Raw genomic sequence first — 19,670 nt, forward strand, 5'->3', positions numbered from 1 at the left:
GTCACTTCCCACCTGGATGCAATGTGGCTGGGTCTGTCTCCGAGGCATTGTAGGGAGAGGGGAACTTTCCAATCTACCCAGGCCCACCCTGGTGCAACCTCTTCTCAGTTTCCCACTGGGGAGGAGATGCAGGCTCACTGGGGAGACTGACACTAGGTCTTAACTGACTAATGAGTAGGGTCACTGTTAAAAGTCTGTCTTCCACTTCCTGGTATCATGCAGGTGGGCAGACGAGCTGCAGGCCCAGCCACCCTGCTCTTCACCTCTCCTATTCCTGTTCCTTGAAGCCGGGGGTGTGGACAGACTGAAGGCTACCTCAGGAGTCCCTGTCAGCCTCCTCCTGCTATTTTGCTTCTGAGACCAAAGCAGAGTGAGTAATTCAGCCAGCACCTGCTCTGACCATCTTGCCCGCTTAGCCCCCTACCACATAGTCAGCCAAGAAGGTGGACAGGCCAAGACGGTGTGGAGCTCACAGAAAGGTAGAGGGGCCTTCTTAAGTCCTGGGCTCCCATTAAGTCTGCCCAACTTCTAGGTCAGTATGCTGCACTGGCGTCACATGGTACCACATGCAGTGGTACTTCACCCTCCTTCTGGCATTGTGCACACCTGGCATCTACCATGGGGCCTGATGTGGTATATATTCTCCACAAAGTTTTGCTGAATGAGAGAATTCTTAAGCTTAAACAGGCCTTGCTGGGAAATTCCATATGGGCTTTCCATCCAATGTGGCAGCCGCTAGCAACATGCGGCTACTGAGCCCTTGAAATGTGGCTGGTCCAAATTGAGATGTGCTGTAAGTATAACATCGGGACTGGTTTTCAAAGACTTCATATGAAAACAAAATGTAAAATATCTTGTTAGTTTCTTACATTGCCTACATATGAAAATGATGATATTTGGGATATACCGGATTAGTTAAAATACTAAAGCCAATCCCCCCTATTTCGTTTACCTTTTTAAATACTGGGTACTAGAAAACTTAAAATGCTACCTGTGGCTCACATTATATTTCTATTGGACACTGCTGCTACAGACCCACAAATGACCCATTAGCTCTACTGAAACTCTACAAATAAATCCCTAAGATCCTATGAAAGTAGCGTGAGGGGCCTCCAGCAAATTCCTTAACCGTGGGACCTGGTCTCCATGTCTCTAAGAGGTGACGGGTAGAAATATCTGCCCCACTGGGGTTTGTTACGAGATCCAACACGTAAGCGAGGGTCTGCATGATGCAGTGTGCGATCGGTGACTTCTGTTGTATGGGCTCATCCACACCTTCCCTAACCACCATCCCTGTGCTGGTGGAGTGTGTCAGTCAGGGTGAAAGTGGGACTATCCAGACAACCGGAGAGAAGCTTGCCCAACAGGATTCCTGGGAAGAGGGGAAGCGACCTGGTCCAACGGAAAAGCCAGTGACTTTCTTAGTACATGGGTCAGAACAGTCTGTCCATCTGTGAAACGCTCTCTGGGTGACTTACATTGTACTGCATAGGATGCTAGAACCACTGCCGAGTTAAGAGGGCAGGTTAACCTGTCAGGAGAAAAACATATTAGCAAAGTCGCAAGAGCCAACAACAGCCTGAAAGAGCCATGATGGGGAACGCCTGTCTTCTTTCTTGGATTAACCATTAAAAAACATCATAAGTCATAATAAAGATAATTTTAGGGTATACCTCAAATAGTAAAGATAAGTTAACGCTAAAGATTCACAATTAAAAGAAAACTTTGTCATGTTTAAAGTAATACACATTAATACAAATACCATGAAGCTAGAGGCCTAATGTTGGCCGAGGTTTTGGCTGGTCAAGAAACGTCAGGCTCATATCACTAAGAGAAAAGTGAGAAAAACTATACTCTTTGATCAATGGGCAGCCTTCGTATCTTTTTAGTAAAGACGTGAGACTTTTCGTAGGGCTAACTAAACCCTGACTTCTGTAGACTCCGTGAATCTTGATTATCCACTTTCTAGAAAGGTGACATCCTCTTGGATGGGAAAAATAGAAAAGGATCTTAAAATTTCAAAACTCCTTTGAGTTCTAAATTACTTAGTAACAGTTACTTAGAATTCCTAAATCTATTTACCCTCCAGAAGCTTCCGATCTACAGGGAATGGTCTGTCCGCCTCCCAGTTTGCCTGCCACCTGCCAGAAACCCATGGACTGGACGTTAGTTAGACTTGAGCTCTCTTCTTCTCGGGCTCACTGCCCTCCAAGCACCCTGTTTCTGCCAACGACACTATCTCCAGCTTACTCGGACTTTGAATCCTCTGGTTGCTCCCTTCTCTCTGTTCAACCATGAACTTCACCATCTGCCTAGGAGCTCGGCCAGCAGACCTGGGCCAGGGATCCCTGCCAGGTGGAGAAACACACTGTGGAGGGGCTGACTAGAAGCAGCGAGAATGAAGGCTTGCAGGGTGGGGAGACACAGATTTTAAGAGCATTCTTCCCAGCAGCCCCAGGGGAAGTGGAGAAAAAGTGCTGTTTCCATGGTAGCTCATGAAATTCCCAAGATGTGAGTCACCCCCATGTCTCTGACTAATCAGGTTGGCCAGCGCAGGGTTCCCCTTCCTGTCTGCTGTGCTACGTGCTGTCCTAAGGCCACACAAAAAGGTAGCCTTCCCTATGTGAGGGGCCCCCAACTTTCCTCAAGTTACTAGGTGTTCCATGCCAGAACTTCTAAATGACCTCTCCAAGTTGGGAGATATGTCCAGGGACACTCACCATCTGTTTGTTCATCTGGAGACCCAGAGTGCCCGTGGGGAGAGCAAACACCAGCCACTCGCTCTCCTACCAAGATGGGCTCCAAGGAAACCTAAGTCAGTGTCCCTGCTAGAGGCTGAGCAGGTGAATGGGATTTGGGGAATACCTGAGGAGACAGGCTAAGGAGGTTCCATCTACATGGAAGGAACAATCCTATGAATATGTCAGAAATGAACATTTCCAAAGAATAGTATAAATACAAACTAAAAAAGAATGCTGAAAGCCTGCGTGGCCATTCAATGTGGCCCCTAGAGAGATCCCTTTCTTTCCTCTAGGCTTTAAGGTCTCCGTCTGATGGCCAAGGTCACCTATCTCAGCTGGAAGGAGAGGATGCCTTGGGAACTGCCTACCACTGATGGTTCGAACAAGTCAGGGCACCCAGGAAGAAGGCTAACCAGATCCATCCGGTCTGTCAAAAGAGCCACAGGTACAAATGGCCAGACCCACTCTGATGCACCCAGGAAGTGTCTGGTAGCATGAGACCCTCTCCTGAGAGAGGTGGTGAAGGCCACCAGCAGACCTGACGAGGAATGCCAGGGATTTAAGGCAGGATATGCCCCTCAACAGGTGTCACCCAAAACTAACAAGGGGTATTGTGTTGGGAGAAGAAATAATGAAGACAGCCAATTCTCACTATGGGGAGCACTGGACTTAGAGCTCCTGGGGGGTGAAGGCCTTGCCTTATCTGACCAGCACAGCACAGAGCCCATCGCCTAACAGGTGCTTGCAAAATGCTCACTGGGAAAAGAAATGAGCACGTAGGAGAGAGACAAGTTTCTACTGCTGCAGAGGACAGCCTGGACCCAGGAGAGGGGTGAGTAATTTCGCTCTAGAGTCACCCTCACATGTGAGAAGTCTATCTCACAAGGGGGGGGGGGCTCGTTTATGGGGGCACTTAAGCAGAGGCCCAAGGCCTGTGGCTGTGCTAGAGAAGGGGGTCCCCCCTCCTCCGAGTGAGACAAGGAGCTAAATCACACAATTTCTCTAATTCTAGGAGCTCTGAACAGTCACCAGTTCTGACAGTCCAGAACTCAACATGTGACTTGTTTCTCAATGTTCCTCCCCCTCCCTCACCCCAGGATCTTCACGGCCCTGCCCACGAATCTCCCTTCCGTCCAGAAGAAGCCCCCCAGCCTCTTCCAGCCTTCCTGTCCTTGCATGGCACTGTCTTTGTAGACACTGCTCCGGCCACAGGCCTCCTGCTTAAAAACCTCCACAGCTCTCCTCTGCCTGCCGGACACAAGACGCCTGTCTAGCTTTGAATGAAGACACCCGCCCCCCCTTCCCCTATTCTCCTGGAAGCCTCCCACATGTGCTTTTCAGCTGGGACCAAGGGGGTGGGTCAGGGCAAAGCCTTCCAGCCTGCACTCCTCCTTCTAAACCCTCGTGGCAACTGCAGTCTGCACAGCCCAGACTGGTCCCAGTTGTCTCACGGGCTCCTGTCCCACTGCCCCCAAGCACATGGCGGGCTTCCTCACAGACGCTCCTGAAGACCCTCCTCGGGGGAGCTGGCGGGAGGAAGGAGGGAACGAGGAGAATGGGAAGAGGCTGTGACTGTTTCTACCAGTTCACGGGCGGCAGGTTCTCCTTTAAGTCAGGGCAAAGTCAGGCTTTGGAGGTGGCGCTCAGGGACGAGAGGCTTGGCATTTCTCCTCCCTTCCCGAGCCCCTGCAATGGTCCTGCCACTCAAGACGCACCGCATCACAGGCAGACGCTCACGTCTTCCAGCACAAAGTCTCCCGGAGAGAAAATGAATCATCTATAGGTACTAAGGGGCTTGGAAGTGGACCTAAATGAGGCCTGATCTGCCTTCCTGAATGAAGCGTGGCTCACATTCTCCCTGTGACATTTCTCAGGTCTTTACCAGAAAGATAACTGTCCCTTTGCTAGTAAAACTGAAACATGAAGTTTATCTGTCCTCAGCTTTTCCAAATCAAGACTGAGTTAAAAACAGATGTCCAGAGCATAATGTCATACAGGATGCTGCTTTCAATATCCACCCTTTGTTTAGATTTAATACTGTTTCCAGAAATACACGCTCATTAGATTAAAACCAGGAATTTTAGTGTCTGGCAACTGACAGGGAAAGAACGTGAAATTCTCATTACCTTCCTTCACAAATATCCGTCTTCAGTTGTAAGAAATACAAATGCCTACGAAACAATTGTTTTTGTTAATGCATAGTACTCAAATTGAAATACAAAAAAGAAAGGTGATAAGTCAAAGACAAGATCTGTACATTTGGAAAACAAAATACACAAACACACATTTTCGTCTGAAGTCTCAGGCGCTCTTCTGTACATTGCAAAGTTGCCCCTTTGGTAACAAAGGTTCCGTGTGGCTGCTGATTTCCAACCAGCCTCACGCCAGCACATGCCGTCCCAGGGATGGTTGAGCCCGCCAACGATCGGCCGGGGCTCTTGCCAGTGGGCACCCCCACCCTGGACATTCCCCATCAAACTCAGGGCATCCGAGAGCACCAGGCCCCACGGGCATCATGCACAGGCAGCCCCCACTGCTGGGGGGCAGTGGTTCAGAACACACCCACATTCCCTCTGCATGAAGCTGCAGAGAGGAGGTGGGTCTGTGAGGACACCTCCTTGGCTGGGTGCAAACACCCAGCTCAGTTTTTTCCTATGTCCCGGGAACTGTGGGTACTCGAGCAAAAGCATAAACATCAGTCAGCTCCCAGCTGCCAGGACCTCCGAGCTGAATTCGGCACTTGCCTGTGAGCCACCAGCAATGTCAAAACCCTGGACCTGATTTGTGGGCGGTGCTCGGGAACCCATCCTGGGCCCCACACCCTGTGAATCTGCCCCCCATCCAGGGACTGGGTAAGAGACAGCAGCAAGAGTGCTGCGCCAGCCACCGAGGGCCATGGAAAGCTTTATATTTAGGGATGCAGCATACACCCACTTGGCTGCTAGCTCCCACTCTTTTTTAAAGCCCAGATTCAAATGGGATAGACATTCCAGTGTCTGGCCAAGAGGACAAAAGGGAAACTTCTTGAAATATAATACAGATGCAGCAGAAGTGTTCTGGGGCAGGAGAGCAATCATTTTGGCAATTTGAAACACACGGGGTCTCCTTAGTCCTTCAGGTTTATACGTTCAAAGGTCAAGGTGCTGGTGTTCCAAGACATGAATGCTTCACATGGGCGGGAGCGGGGAATTCATAACGTTCTGCCTCATTTCAGCCTCCTACCACCTCTGAAGTAGATAACGCCACCTCCTCTTTCTGAGGAAACAGACATTCAGATAGGTAACATGGGGTCAGTTAGATCTTATTTTAACCTGGACGCTCACGCTATGAAAAAACCTGACTATGCTACAAATTTCTTATGTATCTAATATATCTAATGTATCTAATGACTTCAGGCTTAGGGTCAATTTCCTAACTCTGATATTCTTACGTAGACTGTAGTTATCACTGTTGAAGACCAGCCTTGAGATACCACGTAGCACACATTTGCTGATTCACCCTTACTCTGTACTGGAGACTGTCTTTTTCACCTAGGAGAACATCATTAGTCCTTTCTAGTTTGTTCCCATGTTTATCCAAGCTGACATTCAACCAGAATTAAGTGTTCTCTCCTCCTACAATGCTACTGGGAAAAAACAAAGGGAGGGAATGCTAGATAATCCGATGGTAAATCTGGCTCTCCAGGGATGAGCCTGGCTAATCAGTGTATCTTCCTAGGGATAGAAATGAGAATATAAACCTGGACATCACCATTCATCAAAGGCTACCTTGCCTGAGTCAACCTCATGACATCATACAAAGAGGCTGTAACAGTGGAAGGAGGCCAAATTTAGGGGGTCTCCTGGGAATCCTGAAGGAGCCTCATTTTGAGACCGCCAGTAAATGCAATTCTGTGTACAATGACCTAGATTTATCAGGAACAGCCATTGTGGAGGCTCCCAGGCAAGGAGAGGTCTAACAATTAGAAAAAAAAATCATAGAGAAGAGACGTCAGCACACCTGACTTCAGAAATATAAAGATCACTCCTAGAGTGTATCCCATTTGTGACCTCAACTTCACAAAAAAAAGCAACGAATGCCTCCCTGGAATTTTAGAAAACAAAGAGAAAACAACAAATACCATTTTCTCTGACACTTGAGAGCTAAATTTCTTTAAAATTTAAAACAGAACTGGGGCTTAATAGGATACTGTGTGTCAGGAATATAGGCAAAACTCTAAGTTAAAAAAAAAAAAGACATGTGAATTAATGGTGGCAATCTAGCTTGGCATAAGAAAAAGATCTGGCAGTCCTGGCTGCCCACCAGCTCCATAGGAGCCATGTGGGTGGCTGCTATGGCTCCTGTTGCATTGAAAGCTGGTGCCCAAAATCCCAGGAGGTGACAGCTACACTCTACTCCAACCCTGGGGATACCACCCATCTTAAATTGGGAGGTGGGGTGGTAGGGTCAGGTATCAGTCCTAAAGCAGTGGATTCTAGCAGGGATACAAACAAACTGAATTGTATCTTGGACTTAAGGAAGAACAAAAATTCGTCTACTACTCATCTTATGCCCAAATCTGCCTCTCGGCATCCTCCCCTCACCGAGTGTGTCTAATTCCCCTTACCCATGACAACCCTTACAGATCCCAAGGCAACCTGTTTCTCCCCAAGTCCTCCCTCCATCCCAGACTTCCTACATTTCCTCAAATGCCCCTCAAATGACAGGGAGCCTCTGCAGGAGAAGTGAGCTTCTCTCTGGGGGGCTAGGGGGAAGGTAGGGAAGTGGATGCCCAATGACCAAGAGGAGCCCTGGAGAGGGACTCTTGGGTTAGGCCAGCCCTAGCAATCCCCCCAACTTAAGTTCTTTGTTTGGAGAACTCTGCCATGCCCGCTGGCCACCACACCCTGCAGCCCCAGCATCACAGGGGTCAGACAGAACCAAGGGTGACAATTACTAGCTTAGGCAGAGCGGTTCATACTTGGTGTTGGAACCTATCAGTTGCTCATACATTTAATGGGTCACAGTTGGCATTTTAAAGGAAGGAAACTGAGAACAGAGAACGTGAGAGTGCTCGGCACTTGCTCTTGGTTTATTAAACATGTGCTTCCGTAACATCTATCTGGACTGCACTGTGAAGCAAAATATATTTTTACTGTGTGGTTGTGATTTTAAAATCCACTGGTTAAAACCACACACGTGTATAGACACACGCATATATAATCCATCATAACGTTTTTAAAGCATCCCTTGAACAGAACTTGGTATTTAGTAATGGCCTGGGGGAAGCCTGGTAAGGTGACTTCAAACACCTGGTCTTATAGCTATGTTACCCTTCTGTGTCCATCGGCTCATGAACTGAGCTGCTGCACTAACCCCTTAGTCCACCAGCATAAGGAGCCATTATGGGGCAAACTCAAAGCACCTGTGAACTTCCCATGGTGACCCAATGAGCCCTCCTGGACATCTCTTACTCTGGCTTAAAATTCAACTTACCAGTAAACAGTCAAATCTGAGATGTCTGCTCTTGTGAGGGAAAAGGTGCACAAAGAAGGCAAAACAGAATAATAGACTAGTATTTACCTTTAAACATACTAAAAGTTAAAATGTCATCATGTGATTACCTTCAAAAACAAAACAAAAAACAATACTCAATGCCTGAGCTAATGTCACCTTCTTGGTGATGGTCTCATGGGCACAATGAACACAGAATAGGAGTCTATGTTCCTGAAAATCCATGAAGGCCCCCCCACCCCGTAGTTAAAAAAAAAAAAAAAAAAAAAACCTCTGGAAATTTCCCTCCCTATGAAAAATAAACATATCATTAATAAAAGGGCTCAACGTTGCCATGGGGGAGGGGAAGTAGAGGCAGGGTCACCGTTCAAACAGCAACAACCTTCCTGTGCCCGCCCCCTCCATTCCAAACCCTGTTCCCCACCCAGAAAACCCACGTGCCAGTACAAAACAAGGGCCAGGACCTACACCAAGCCCTGAGGGGTAAACAATCCTATCTCAGCTCTCTTTCCCTTATCTGGCTCACATTTTGCCTGCACAGTCTGATTCACCCAGGAGAGAAGCTGGTCCAGCTTGCATTCCTTTCTATTTCTACCAACTGGGGATCTGGCTGAGAACGCTCAGTTCAGATACCTCTTGTTATCCTAAAGGGCCTCTGTTCTAGCCCCGCAGAGATACCGTGTTATTTGGAGTGTAGACTGTCTCAGCAAACTGGTCTTCCAAACCCCTGCCTGCATTAGCCAATGAACGGAGTGCTTTCTTTGAGCGCCTGCAGGCTCCACGGGCAGGAGGGGCTGGGATGGCGGGAGGGGCTGGGGTGGCGGGAGAGGTAGGAGGCAGTGGATGGCAGTGGACTCCAAATGGCACCAAATAAGGAACTAAGCAGGCCCCAGACACAGCTAATTAGCGGATGAAAATTTCAATATGTACCCCTCCGATTTTTACTTGGTTCATAACCGCTGGTGTGGTTATACCCACAGGAAGTGTATGGCCACAGTGATAAGATAAAAGAGTACATTTTTAGTGGTTACTCATTTTTATATACTACAAAGGAAACTTAAAAAAAAATGTGATTACCTGGTTTGTTCTTCCTGTAGTGTGTTGGGATCAGGTATAAAAAATCTTACTCGAAAATGCAGAGTACAGGGGAAACCTCCTACAACATTTTTCAAAAACAAATTTAAGTTTTCCCTTTGAAAAAGTCAACGCAGGTAAGCGGCAACTCTTCCATAAGTGATGCATTTTTTTTTTCACTAGACCACAGCTTTTTTCATCAATAAAAGCACTAATTTCAAAAAAGGAGTGCACAAGATAATTGTTTATAGATCTCCAAGTCTGCAAAGAGTCAAGTATTTTGCAACATGAGCACAGAATGCGGTACTATCCCCTCCCTACTACAGGTTTAACTTAGGGCTACGTTCAAAACAATGCACTCCGTTACCATAGCAGGAATTTTAAAAATCCTTAAATCAACAGATTATACAACATTCATAAGGACATAATCTCACACAGATAGCGATTTTATACTTTTCCCAAACATTTTCATGTACGTTTTGAACTTAAACATTGCCATGACTACGATGATGTTGATGGCATTGTTTTACAGATAAACCAACAGGCACAGAGCCTTGCCTTCAGTCACACAGCTGATGACAAAACCTAGAACTCAAGCACTGAGGTTTCTGATTCAGCTATGCCACACCTCAATCATTTGATACTGGGAAACCGTTCATGCTTTCAAAGCAAAGTGAATTCCCAAAGTGATGAACATACTAGCACATATTACACATTAACATACTCAAATATGGCTTTATGCAATGATACCAAGAGTCGATTTGCTTGTACAGATAAAATTAGCCCATTTCTTTTGCTGGCTATGGCAAGCGGAGAAGATCGGACTGTGTTGCTAAGATTCCGTGCTCTTCCTCAGGTCAACTTCGCCCATTACTCAGTAAATGTTCGCTGACCCTATCTATGTGCTCAGCACTTTGCTGCTTCTGAAACTCAAGCCTTCTCCAGCCTGCTCCTCTCACTGATCCTGCCATGGAGCTGTCCACCCCACCCTCCCTCTCTTTCATACCTTCTGTTAGTATCTCTCCGGCTTGTGTCAAAGATATGAGCGGTGTGTGTACGCCTATGAAGGGACCTCTGTACAGGTGCCTGGGTACCAGTGGGTGGCCTGTAACTTGGTACGGTCTGACCACCTGCGCACCAGGGGATAGCTCAGTCTTCCCACTGCCTTGGGACTTCCTTTCAGCTCCCCTCCTCACCATAACTTGTCACTGTGTGTCTCAGGACGCCTTTGTGCACCCAGAGCAACCTATCATGTGCTCAGAACTATCCTAGAACCGTCACTCTCCTTGTCTACATCCCCACGCTTGGCTGTCAGCTCCTTGAGGGCAGGGTCCAAATCTGATTTGGTCCAGATTCCCAGAGCTTAGCCCAGTGTGCTGCCAAAATCTGAGCTCAGGACACGCCTCCAGAATGAACGAGTTAGTGAGAGAATGAATGATAGCACCTTTCCATGTGTCTATGAACTCTATGGACTTCATGCGTCTATGGACTCTGGTGCTCTGAGAATTCAAATAGGGGGCAGGTATTTATCTGCACAGTGGCTCTGCGGCTCCCCGTGGGTAAGCAGTTCTGAATGCTAAGGGAGGTAAGGGCTTGGAGGCCCAGGCTCTAGGCGAGAGCAGCGGTGGGATCACAGCCATGGTTCCTTGTCTCTACTCCTTCCCATCAAGGTGCTGGGGCAGGTGGCATACGTGTGTGTCCACTTGTGTGAAATCCACCTGCTGTTTACCCCTCAGCCATTCCCTGGCCACCTCCTGTGGAGGGGGTGCATAGGGAGAAATGCAGAGAAAATGTGGCAAGCACCGTTCCCCAAAGGAGCCTGCAGTCTCCAAGGAAGATTAAGGCAGGCAACTATGAGATGAAGGAGAGTTATGACAAATGTAAGGGAGGGTCGTGGGAGGCATGGCTTCTAATGGAAGAGATGGGAGTCTGAGTGGCTTGGAAGAACAGCAAGATTTGGATATAGAGAAGAGGGAAAAGCATTCTAAACAGAGGGAACAGACTGAGGGAAGGCACAGAGGAATGAATGTGTGCGGCCTGGCAGGTCAGTCAGGTTTGTCTGGGGCAGAAGCAGCATAAAGGGGAACAGACAGTGCAATGCTAGAAAACCAGGCTGAGAACAGATCTGGGTGGAGGGTGGGGCAGGGCACACTGTGAAGTGTGGGGCCCACTCACGGCTGGCTGGGGAGCACTATGTTCTATCTGTGATATTACCTACCTACGTCTTCGGTTCCAGTGGGAGGGAGTGTGTGTGTGTGTGTGTGTGCGCACGCGCGGGCGTGCGCGTGTGCATACACATGTGTCTTTCCCACCCTGGCTCTCACGCTGGGCTAAGAAAGGCTATCCTCCTTCCCTTGTAAGAAAGTAAGTTCCTGGGCTCTTGGCTGCCTTCTTTCACCTTTCCCTTTCCCTTCCCTGCTCGCTGCTGGTGAGGGCTGATCTGGAAGCATCTCTGCTCACTGAGAAGTCAGGGAGAAGTCGGCTCACTCACATCGCCTGACCACCTAGACTCCAGGTCCCAGATGTTACAAGCACGCTGATGGTTGGAGGACAGAAATGGGCTACGATACACTAACACCCCGTGTTCAACTGAAATGAGAGGTCACACTCACCTTTCAACTGCTTCCTGATGGGTTTGCTTGATTCCAGCCATCTCTGTCGGGTAAGAAAACAGAAGCTGTAAAACCAAACCACGTAGGAGGCCAGCATGTCTTAAAGGGATGGTACTCACGAGAGAGTCGACTGAGTCATCTCCATGCTGCAAACCAAAAAACTCCTTTTCAGTCACACCCAGGTGGTTGTAGGCCATATCCAGAAGAACTTGACCGGTATCTTGTTTCTACAAGAAAAAGTGTCTAGTGGGCAAACTTTTAAAACGAACCAAGAACCAATGGTTAAACATCTTTATTGCAGGGGCGCCTGGCTGGCTCAGTCGGCTAGGCAGCCAACTCTTGATTTTGGCTCAGGTCTCGATCTCAGGATCCTGGGACTGAGCCCTGCATCAGGCTCCACACTCAGTGTGGAGTCCACTCGAGAATCCTCCCTTTCTCTCTGCTCCTCCCCCTGCTTGAACATGCATGCTCTCTCTCTGTCTCCAATAAATAAATCTTTTTTAAAAAGTCTTTATTGTAGACAGAAAAGGTGTTAAAACATTTAGAGATTTTATGCACACTCATATCTCATAATAAGAAATGCTAATAAGAAATGCTTTAATAAGTATCCTGTCAAGAAGTCACAATGGTACATATGGGAAGTAGGGCTACGAAAAACCACATACATAGGATTTAAGACAGCATAGTTTAACTTTCTAAGGCTTCTTCCTTCTCCTTAGCTGAGATTCCCAAGTGATGTCTGAATTGGAAAACGAGATACCACAATGAGAGTAAACTCTCCATGACCTACCCGTGGATTATCCACAGCAAAATGCTAATCCCACGGCAGTTAGTTGACTCCGTGGGAGCCACGGAAGTGTGTACAGGGAACAAAACTCTACTCACAGCGTGAAGGAAGATGGCTAAGAACACGAAAATGCCATCCTAAACACTGTCAAAGTGACCTGGTAGGTGACAACCAGAGGGATTATCTGCCTCTCTGCTCCCCGCCATCTGAAGTGAGAAGCCAGTGGAGACACTCGACCACACTTCACATCCAGAGCAGGACTCAGCCACCATCGCCACTCAGACTTTACAGAGCAGGCACAGTGCTGGGTGTGGGGACAGAGCCACCGTACATGTCCCAGAGAGGCTAGGCGTGGAAGCAGGGACCGGAAGGTGGTGTGTCAAATGCTGAAACACTCAGGGCATGATAAACACACAGAGGACAACACAGATGGTCACTCAACCTGGGGACAAGTGGAAGCAGCTCCTGACCTGGTCTGGGAGGGCAGCAGGGCTGAGTGTCACCGCTCCCCTCCAGGTGAAATTAAGAAAAGGCATTTTAAGCCGAGAGCCTGGCACAAAGACATAAAGGAGGGAGACAGCATGGTGCCTCTGGGAACTCACAAATTCTCCTTTATCAGGCCGACTTCTCAGGAATCCTTTGAACCGAACCATTTGACGTAAGGACAATAAGACTCAGAAATAGACTATACAGAACAAGCAAAAGACAGCTCCTTTTTTGAGTGCTTGAGAGCAGATAATACACCTGGAAACAGGCCACAGGGACCAGAAAGAAGAGAATTAGGGAGCTGTCAGGCCCCCTCCTGCAGCCTCTTCTTTGGTGTGATCTCGTACTGTTTGGTCATAAGTGTGGGAACATGAGACACGCCCATTTCCCCTGAACACATTCCCCCTTCCTGCCTTAGGGCCCTGCACCTGCTGCTTTCTCTACCCAGGACAGCTTCCTTCACAGGGGCATCACCACAGTGTGGAAAAGATGGCCTGGGCCACATATTCCAAGTTAGCAGATACTCTTCCAGTGCATCAAAGAGCGATCAGTTCCCCTCGTTAACATTTCTACAGGATTTTATATTTAAAAGGTAAATTACTATTGAACATCCACAACAAACCAGATGTGAAACTCTGTGTACTTTTTATATATGCCCTCTAATCTCTATAGCTACTTGTGAAGTCATCAGCAGCATCCCCTTGGCCGTGAGGCTCTATGCTGTATGCCCACAGCTGATGATGGATGGTCTGCCTGTCTGACTCCAGTCCACTGGCTGCCAAAGCCTGCATGGCCCCACTGCATGGCATCTCCCCTGTAGAGTGTGTAATTCACCCATTCTAGTATATTCTGCTCAACTTTTCCCAGTTCTCAAAAGGAACTGAAATATACTAAAGGACACGTTTATAAAGAACAAGCCTTCCAGCCCAGCTCCCCACCCTACAAGAGGTCATCTTTGCTACGCCAGGTCACTTCCCGGGACCGGCTCGCTCCCTGAGCCAGGCTGAGAGCAACCGATGTCCAGGCCAGCTTCCTGCTGAGGCCCGCTCCGGCCCACAAGGCGGTAGTGCAGGCTCCGGAGTCAGTGCCAATGATACCTACAAGTAGAAAATCTCAAGTGAATGGGATTTAAGCTGCCACCAGACCCTCAGATTCAAGTTCAATGTGAGTCAGCTTTGACCCGACTGCTGGAGGCTTGGGGAAGCAACACGTGACCAACAGTGTTCGTGACTAGGAATGACAGGCTGTCTGCTGAGTGCCAGGCTGTGTTCTAGGATCCCCACTCTGGGCAGGCGCTTTCCTTATCCCCATTTATGGGGCTCATCACTCCTCCTTCAAGAAGTTCCTACCTGGGATTCTCGGACATCGGCTCTTGCTCTCTTTCTCCCTCCCAGGACAGTCTGTCCTCATCTCCTGTACTGCCTACTCCTCGTCTCTCAGACCTTTCAACGCTGAACCTTGTTCGTACCCTCTCTGTCCTCGCTTCTCAGGTGGCCTCATCTAGTTTCGTAGCTTGCAATACCACCTCTACCCTAGTAAGCCCCCCATCTGTATCCCAGCCCAGACCCGTCCCTGAACCTTCTCATTCGTACAGTGACCACCGTCTCTATGTGGGTAACAGGCACCTCAAACTCAACATGTCCACGACAGAACCCTAATCCTGCCCTGCTTACAGCCTTTCCCATCTCTATCAACTGCAACTTCATCTTGCCAGTTGCCCAGGCCAAAACCTTGACAGTCACTGCGAGGCCTCTTGCACACCCCAAATTTCATCTATCAGCAAACCCCGCAGGCTCCATCTTCAAAAATAGTTTGAGTTGGTTTACTCTAAGCTACCTTCCCATCACCACCATGCTGTCCAACCCTCCTCCTCCTCTCCCCCGGACTGTTATAATAGTCTCTTAGCCCTTGCCCCCCCCCTCGCCTCCCTCACTACCCAGTCTACTGTTGACAGAGTATCCAGAGTGATACTTGAGTCAGATCATGTAAGGTCTCTGCCCAGACCTACCAATGCTTTCTGCCTCCCCCAGAATAAAGCCAGTGTCCAGAGCCCTCAGGGTGACCTAAAAGGCTCTCCACAGTCCCCCTGACCACCCTCGCACCAATTACCTCTGACCCCTCTTGCTCGTTCCACTCCAGACACGCTAACTTCCATACTGTTCTGCAACTACACTGAGTGGGATCCTGCCTCAGGACCTTTGCACTGCTATTTTTAACCAGGAATGTGCTTCCCCTGCAGGGAATCACATGGTTCTCACTTCTTTTAGGTGACGTCTTCCCTGATCACTTCTGTAGATTGACAACCCCACCCCTGTCCTGCTCTGGGCCTCTCTACCCTCCTCATCCCACTTTATTTTTCTTCTAAGCACATACCACCTGACAAAGTATACATTTCTTTATGGTCCATTTCTTCACACTAGGATGTAAGCTTTAAAAGGCCAGATACCTTGCCGTTTTGTTGACTGCTATATTCATTATACCCAGCATGAAGCCTGGCACACAGTAGGGGCTCAGGGAGCATTTGTTGGATAAACATTCATGTTCTTGCCAGGAAGAAGATAAATAGCAAAGGAATAGCTCCCAAACCGACAACATACATTTTAGCAAAGGAGCTGGACACATACTGTCAGTTTACAGCTTCTGGAAGAGACACTTGTGACCTTTTTAGAGCACCCACCATGCTGTGACTTCATGCAAACTGCCCTCTCCTCCTGTCCTCTCAGCCATCAAGGTCCATAATGACCTGGGGTCAGTGGGAGGCAAACTTAGGGGTGGGGTGGAAGACCCAGGGGCCAGTTATGATTACCCTTTCCAGTCCTGTGGCCTTCTATTACCCGTAGTTGTTTCCTGTACCCAGCCTTCTCCTTCTGACCCTTTCCTTGCACACTGAACTTTCCAGGCTGGGGCAGGTGCTGGCAGCCAGTACAGAGGCTGGGAGAGACAGGCAGAGGGCACTGGCCTAAGCAGTGACGGGCGGCGGGGAAGCATGGACTGCTAGAGTTCAGGCATCTTCGTCCAGCGTGGAGGCTATGTTTCCAGTCCTGCCTCTGTTGTGGGCTTGAGGTGGGAGAAGCCAGGCCCTCCCTGAGCCCTGCCATCTATGAGAGGAACCGTCTCACCACCCTCTAGATTGCAGCCATCCACTCACACACGTCATAAGCACCTGCTGTGTGCCTGGCTCAGCATCAAGACCAGGGGAAACGACACTATTCCTGTCCTCAAGGAGCTCAGTTTAAAGAACATATAACCTAGGAATTATAACTACTATTAATGAAATGTGACATGGGCGCTAACAAAGCATAGAGGGGACCATTATGGGAGAACTAATTCAGGAAGCTGACGAAAATGTCACAGAAGTAGTAACACCAAAGAGTCAGTTCATGTCACCAAGAAGAGGGGGAAAGACACTCCAGGTGAACAAGAATGTGAGCAAAGTTTTCAGGGTTATTTCCAGTCCAATTTCAACATACAAGGTCTGAGACTGCAAGCTTTTATTTTACTTTTTTAAAAAATATTTTATTTATTTATTTGACAGAGAGAGAGACAGTCAGCAAGAGAGGGAACACAAGGAGGAGAAGTGGGAGAGGAAGAAGCAGGCTCCCAGCGGAGGAGCCTGACATAGGGCTCGATCCCAGAACTCCGGGATCACGCCCTGAGCCGAAGGCAGACGCTTAACAACTGAGCCACCCAGGCGCCCCCTGTTTTATTTTGCTTTTTAAAGATTTTATTTATGAGAGAGAGAGAACATGAGCAGGGGGAGGAGCAGAGGGAGAGAGACAAACAGACTCCGTGCTGAGCACGGGGCCGAGGCGGGGCTCTATCCCAGGACCCTGAAATCACGACCTGAGCCGAGATCAAGAGTCGGACGCTTAATCAACTGAGCCACCCAGACAACCCCCAAGCTCTCATTTTAAAATAGTTTTCATCTCTTGGTTTATAAAATGAAGAAAAATTATTTCTTAGTGGCATTAATTCAGAAAAAATTAAATTTGGAAAACTTACATTAGCTTTAAAGGTCTGTACCAAGCCATCTAGAAAGCGGATACTGCAGACGACTTCAGATCGAGTTTTCTCTTTGGGTAATTCTGAGGTGCGTATATTATTAATTCTTCCACCCAACGCACGTAACCGGGAGGTCATAACTATCGCTGAATAACCTGTAACAGAAGGTAGACCTGTTAGCTCTCTGACATGCAAATTACCCATTACACGTGGCTACTCCTCACAGTCCACCCATCCCTTGTCTGCTCTGACCCTCATAAACCGAAGAACTCACAGATAAACGAGAACCAGGTAACCCACCATGTTTCCATTTGAGTTCCGACTTCTAAGTGCCTCTAAGCAAAATTTATTGCTTAATTTATTAATTTATTAATAGAATTATATGGGTTATTTGTGTGTCTTATCTCCCTGGTCTAAATCTAATTTATATTTCCCAGGCTTTTAATTTTTTATGTTTTTTGAAAAAGTATATTTGTGTATTATCCTATTTTTAATTTTTTTTACAGAACTAAATGTGGTGTAAAAATGATCTAAAATATGAAGACGCTTATTGGTAAAATAAACTACATTAAATAACTTATATTCACTAAAAGACACCATTTAAAAGTAAAGACAGGGGCGCCTGGGTAGCGCAGTCGTTAAAGCGTCTGCCTTCGGCTCAGGGCGTGATCCCGGCGTACCGCGATCGAGTCCCACATCGGGCTCCTCCGCTGGGAGCCTGCTTCTTCCTCTCCCACTCCCCTGCTGTGTTCCCTCTCTCACTGGCTGTCTCTATCTCTGTCAAATAAATAAATAAAATCTTTAAAAAAAAAAATAAAATAAAAAATAAAAGTAAAGACAACCCACAGAAATACTATAGAATATATAAAGAGCTCCTACAAATCAATATGAGAAAAAACAAGGAATCTGGTAGAAAATGGGAACCACATGAGTTGTCAAAGAAATACAAATTAAAATCACAAAGTAATAGTACCACATACCCACCACAGTAGCTACAACAAAACCTGACAAAACCAAGTGTTGACCACAGTGTGTAGCAACTGGAACTCTGAAGCACTGTTGGTAAGAATGGAAATTAGCACAATTACTTTGGAAAACCGTTTGGCCGTGTTTACTAGAACTGAACATATGTGTACTCTGTGACATAATTCCACTCCTAGGCATATTCCCAACAGAAAAATGTAGATTTATCCATTAAAAGACATGCATGAGAATTTTTATAACAGCCCCAAACTAGAAAAGACTCCAATGCCCATCAACAGAACGGGGAAATTATGGCAGAGTCCAACCACACACGACTATACAGCAAAGGAAATAAATGAACTACCATTAGGCAAAAACGAATGAATTCTTCTCATGTTATGTTAAGCAAAAACAGCCAGATACAACAGATTATTGACAGCATGAACCCATTTACATAAAGTTCAGAAAAAGGCAAAACAGATCAATGCTAAAGGAGGACAGAAGTGTGGTTACTGCTGTGCGAAGTGATGGGTGTGTGTGTGTGTGTGTGTGTGTGTGTGTGAGAGAGAGAGAAAGAGAGAGAGAGAGAGAGAGAGACAGGAGTCTTCCGGGATGCTTATAATACTCTATTGATCTGGGTTTTGATGATACTGGTGTATTTACTTTGTGAAGCTTCACCAAGCTCTATACTTATTTGTGTACTTTTCTGTATATTTCAATATCAAGTTCACTTAAAATAACACATGTATGCAGAGGGAGTTGGTTTAAAATCTGACTACGGTGTATTCAGGGAACAGCGAGGAAAGAGGTTTTCCTAGCGAATATAACTGTAGAACAGTAGACCAGCAAAGACTGAGGAAGCGTGCAACCAAGCACACGGTCGCAGCGTGCACGCAGGAAAGCCAAGGGTCCTCGGCTTAGGTAATTGAAAAGGTGTAAATCTGACGAAGTTGGATGGAAAAACAGATAAAGATGAAGGACTTGGGTGCAATTTAATGTTCTTTTTTAATTAATTCTCTGTAAACTTTCTATGATGAGCTGGACCTTTGTGTGTGCTATTCTCTCTGCCTAGAAAGTTCTTTCTGGGGGTGCCTGGGTGGCACAGTGGTTGAGCGTCTGCCTTTGGCTCAGGGCGTGATCCTGGTGTTGTGGGATCGAGCCCCACATCGGGCTCCTCCGCTATGAGCCTGCTTCTTCCTCTCCCACTCCCCCTGCTTGTGTTCCCTCTCTCGCTGGCTGTCTCTATCTCTGTCGAATAAATAAATAAAATCTTAAAAAAAAAAAAAAGAAAGTTCTTTCTGCTCCTCTTCAGGACTCAGGACCCAGCACAGGCGTCACTTACTTGGCAAAGCCTTCCCTGGTGCCCCAACTACTCTCTATTTGCATTACAAGCTCTCTTCTTTTTTTTTTTTATATAATTCTTTTTATTTTTTTTACTTTTTTATTATATTATGTCAGTCACCATACAGTACATCCCTGGTTTTTGATGTAAAGTTCCATGATTCATTACTT

At 47.3% G+C, this 19,670-nt stretch overlaps 1 protein-coding gene across 13 annotated transcripts in view; it reads right to left on the bottom strand.

Moving 5' to 3' along the window:
• The window catches only part of PTPN3 (protein tyrosine phosphatase non-receptor type 3), a 108,323-nt gene that overhangs the window by 58,885 nt on the left and 29,768 nt on the right, over positions 1 to 19,670 (bottom strand). For 6 of the 13 annotated variants that reach the window (XM_026506044.4, XM_057313660.1, XM_048223135.2 and 3 more), the window contains exons 2-7: positions 17,196 to 17,350; positions 12,040 to 12,147; positions 11,921 to 11,963; positions 9,312 to 9,390; positions 4,868 to 4,912; positions 1,479 to 1,531 (exon numbers count right to left, since the gene is read on the bottom strand). In XM_026506044.4, the coding sequence (XP_026361829.3) occupies positions 1,479 to 1,531; positions 4,868 to 4,912; positions 9,312 to 9,390; positions 11,921 to 11,963; positions 12,040 to 12,147; positions 17,196 to 17,333 (466 nt within the window). In that variant the 5' untranslated portion in view covers positions 17,334 to 17,350. Of the gene's footprint in view, positions 1 to 1,478; positions 1,532 to 4,867; positions 4,913 to 9,311; positions 9,391 to 11,920; positions 11,964 to 12,039; positions 12,148 to 17,195; positions 17,351 to 17,875; positions 17,973 to 18,175; positions 18,252 to 19,670 lie in introns of those variants that run through there. The other 7 variants (XM_048223134.2, XM_057313657.1, XM_048223138.2 and 4 more) reach the window with 5 other exon arrangements.

This window comes from Ursus arctos, unplaced genomic scaffold (assembly GCF_023065955.2).
Source record: "Ursus arctos isolate Adak ecotype North America unplaced genomic scaffold, UrsArc2.0 scaffold_18, whole genome shotgun sequence".
Classification (NCBI taxonomy): domain Eukaryota; kingdom Metazoa; phylum Chordata; class Mammalia; order Carnivora; family Ursidae; genus Ursus; species Ursus arctos.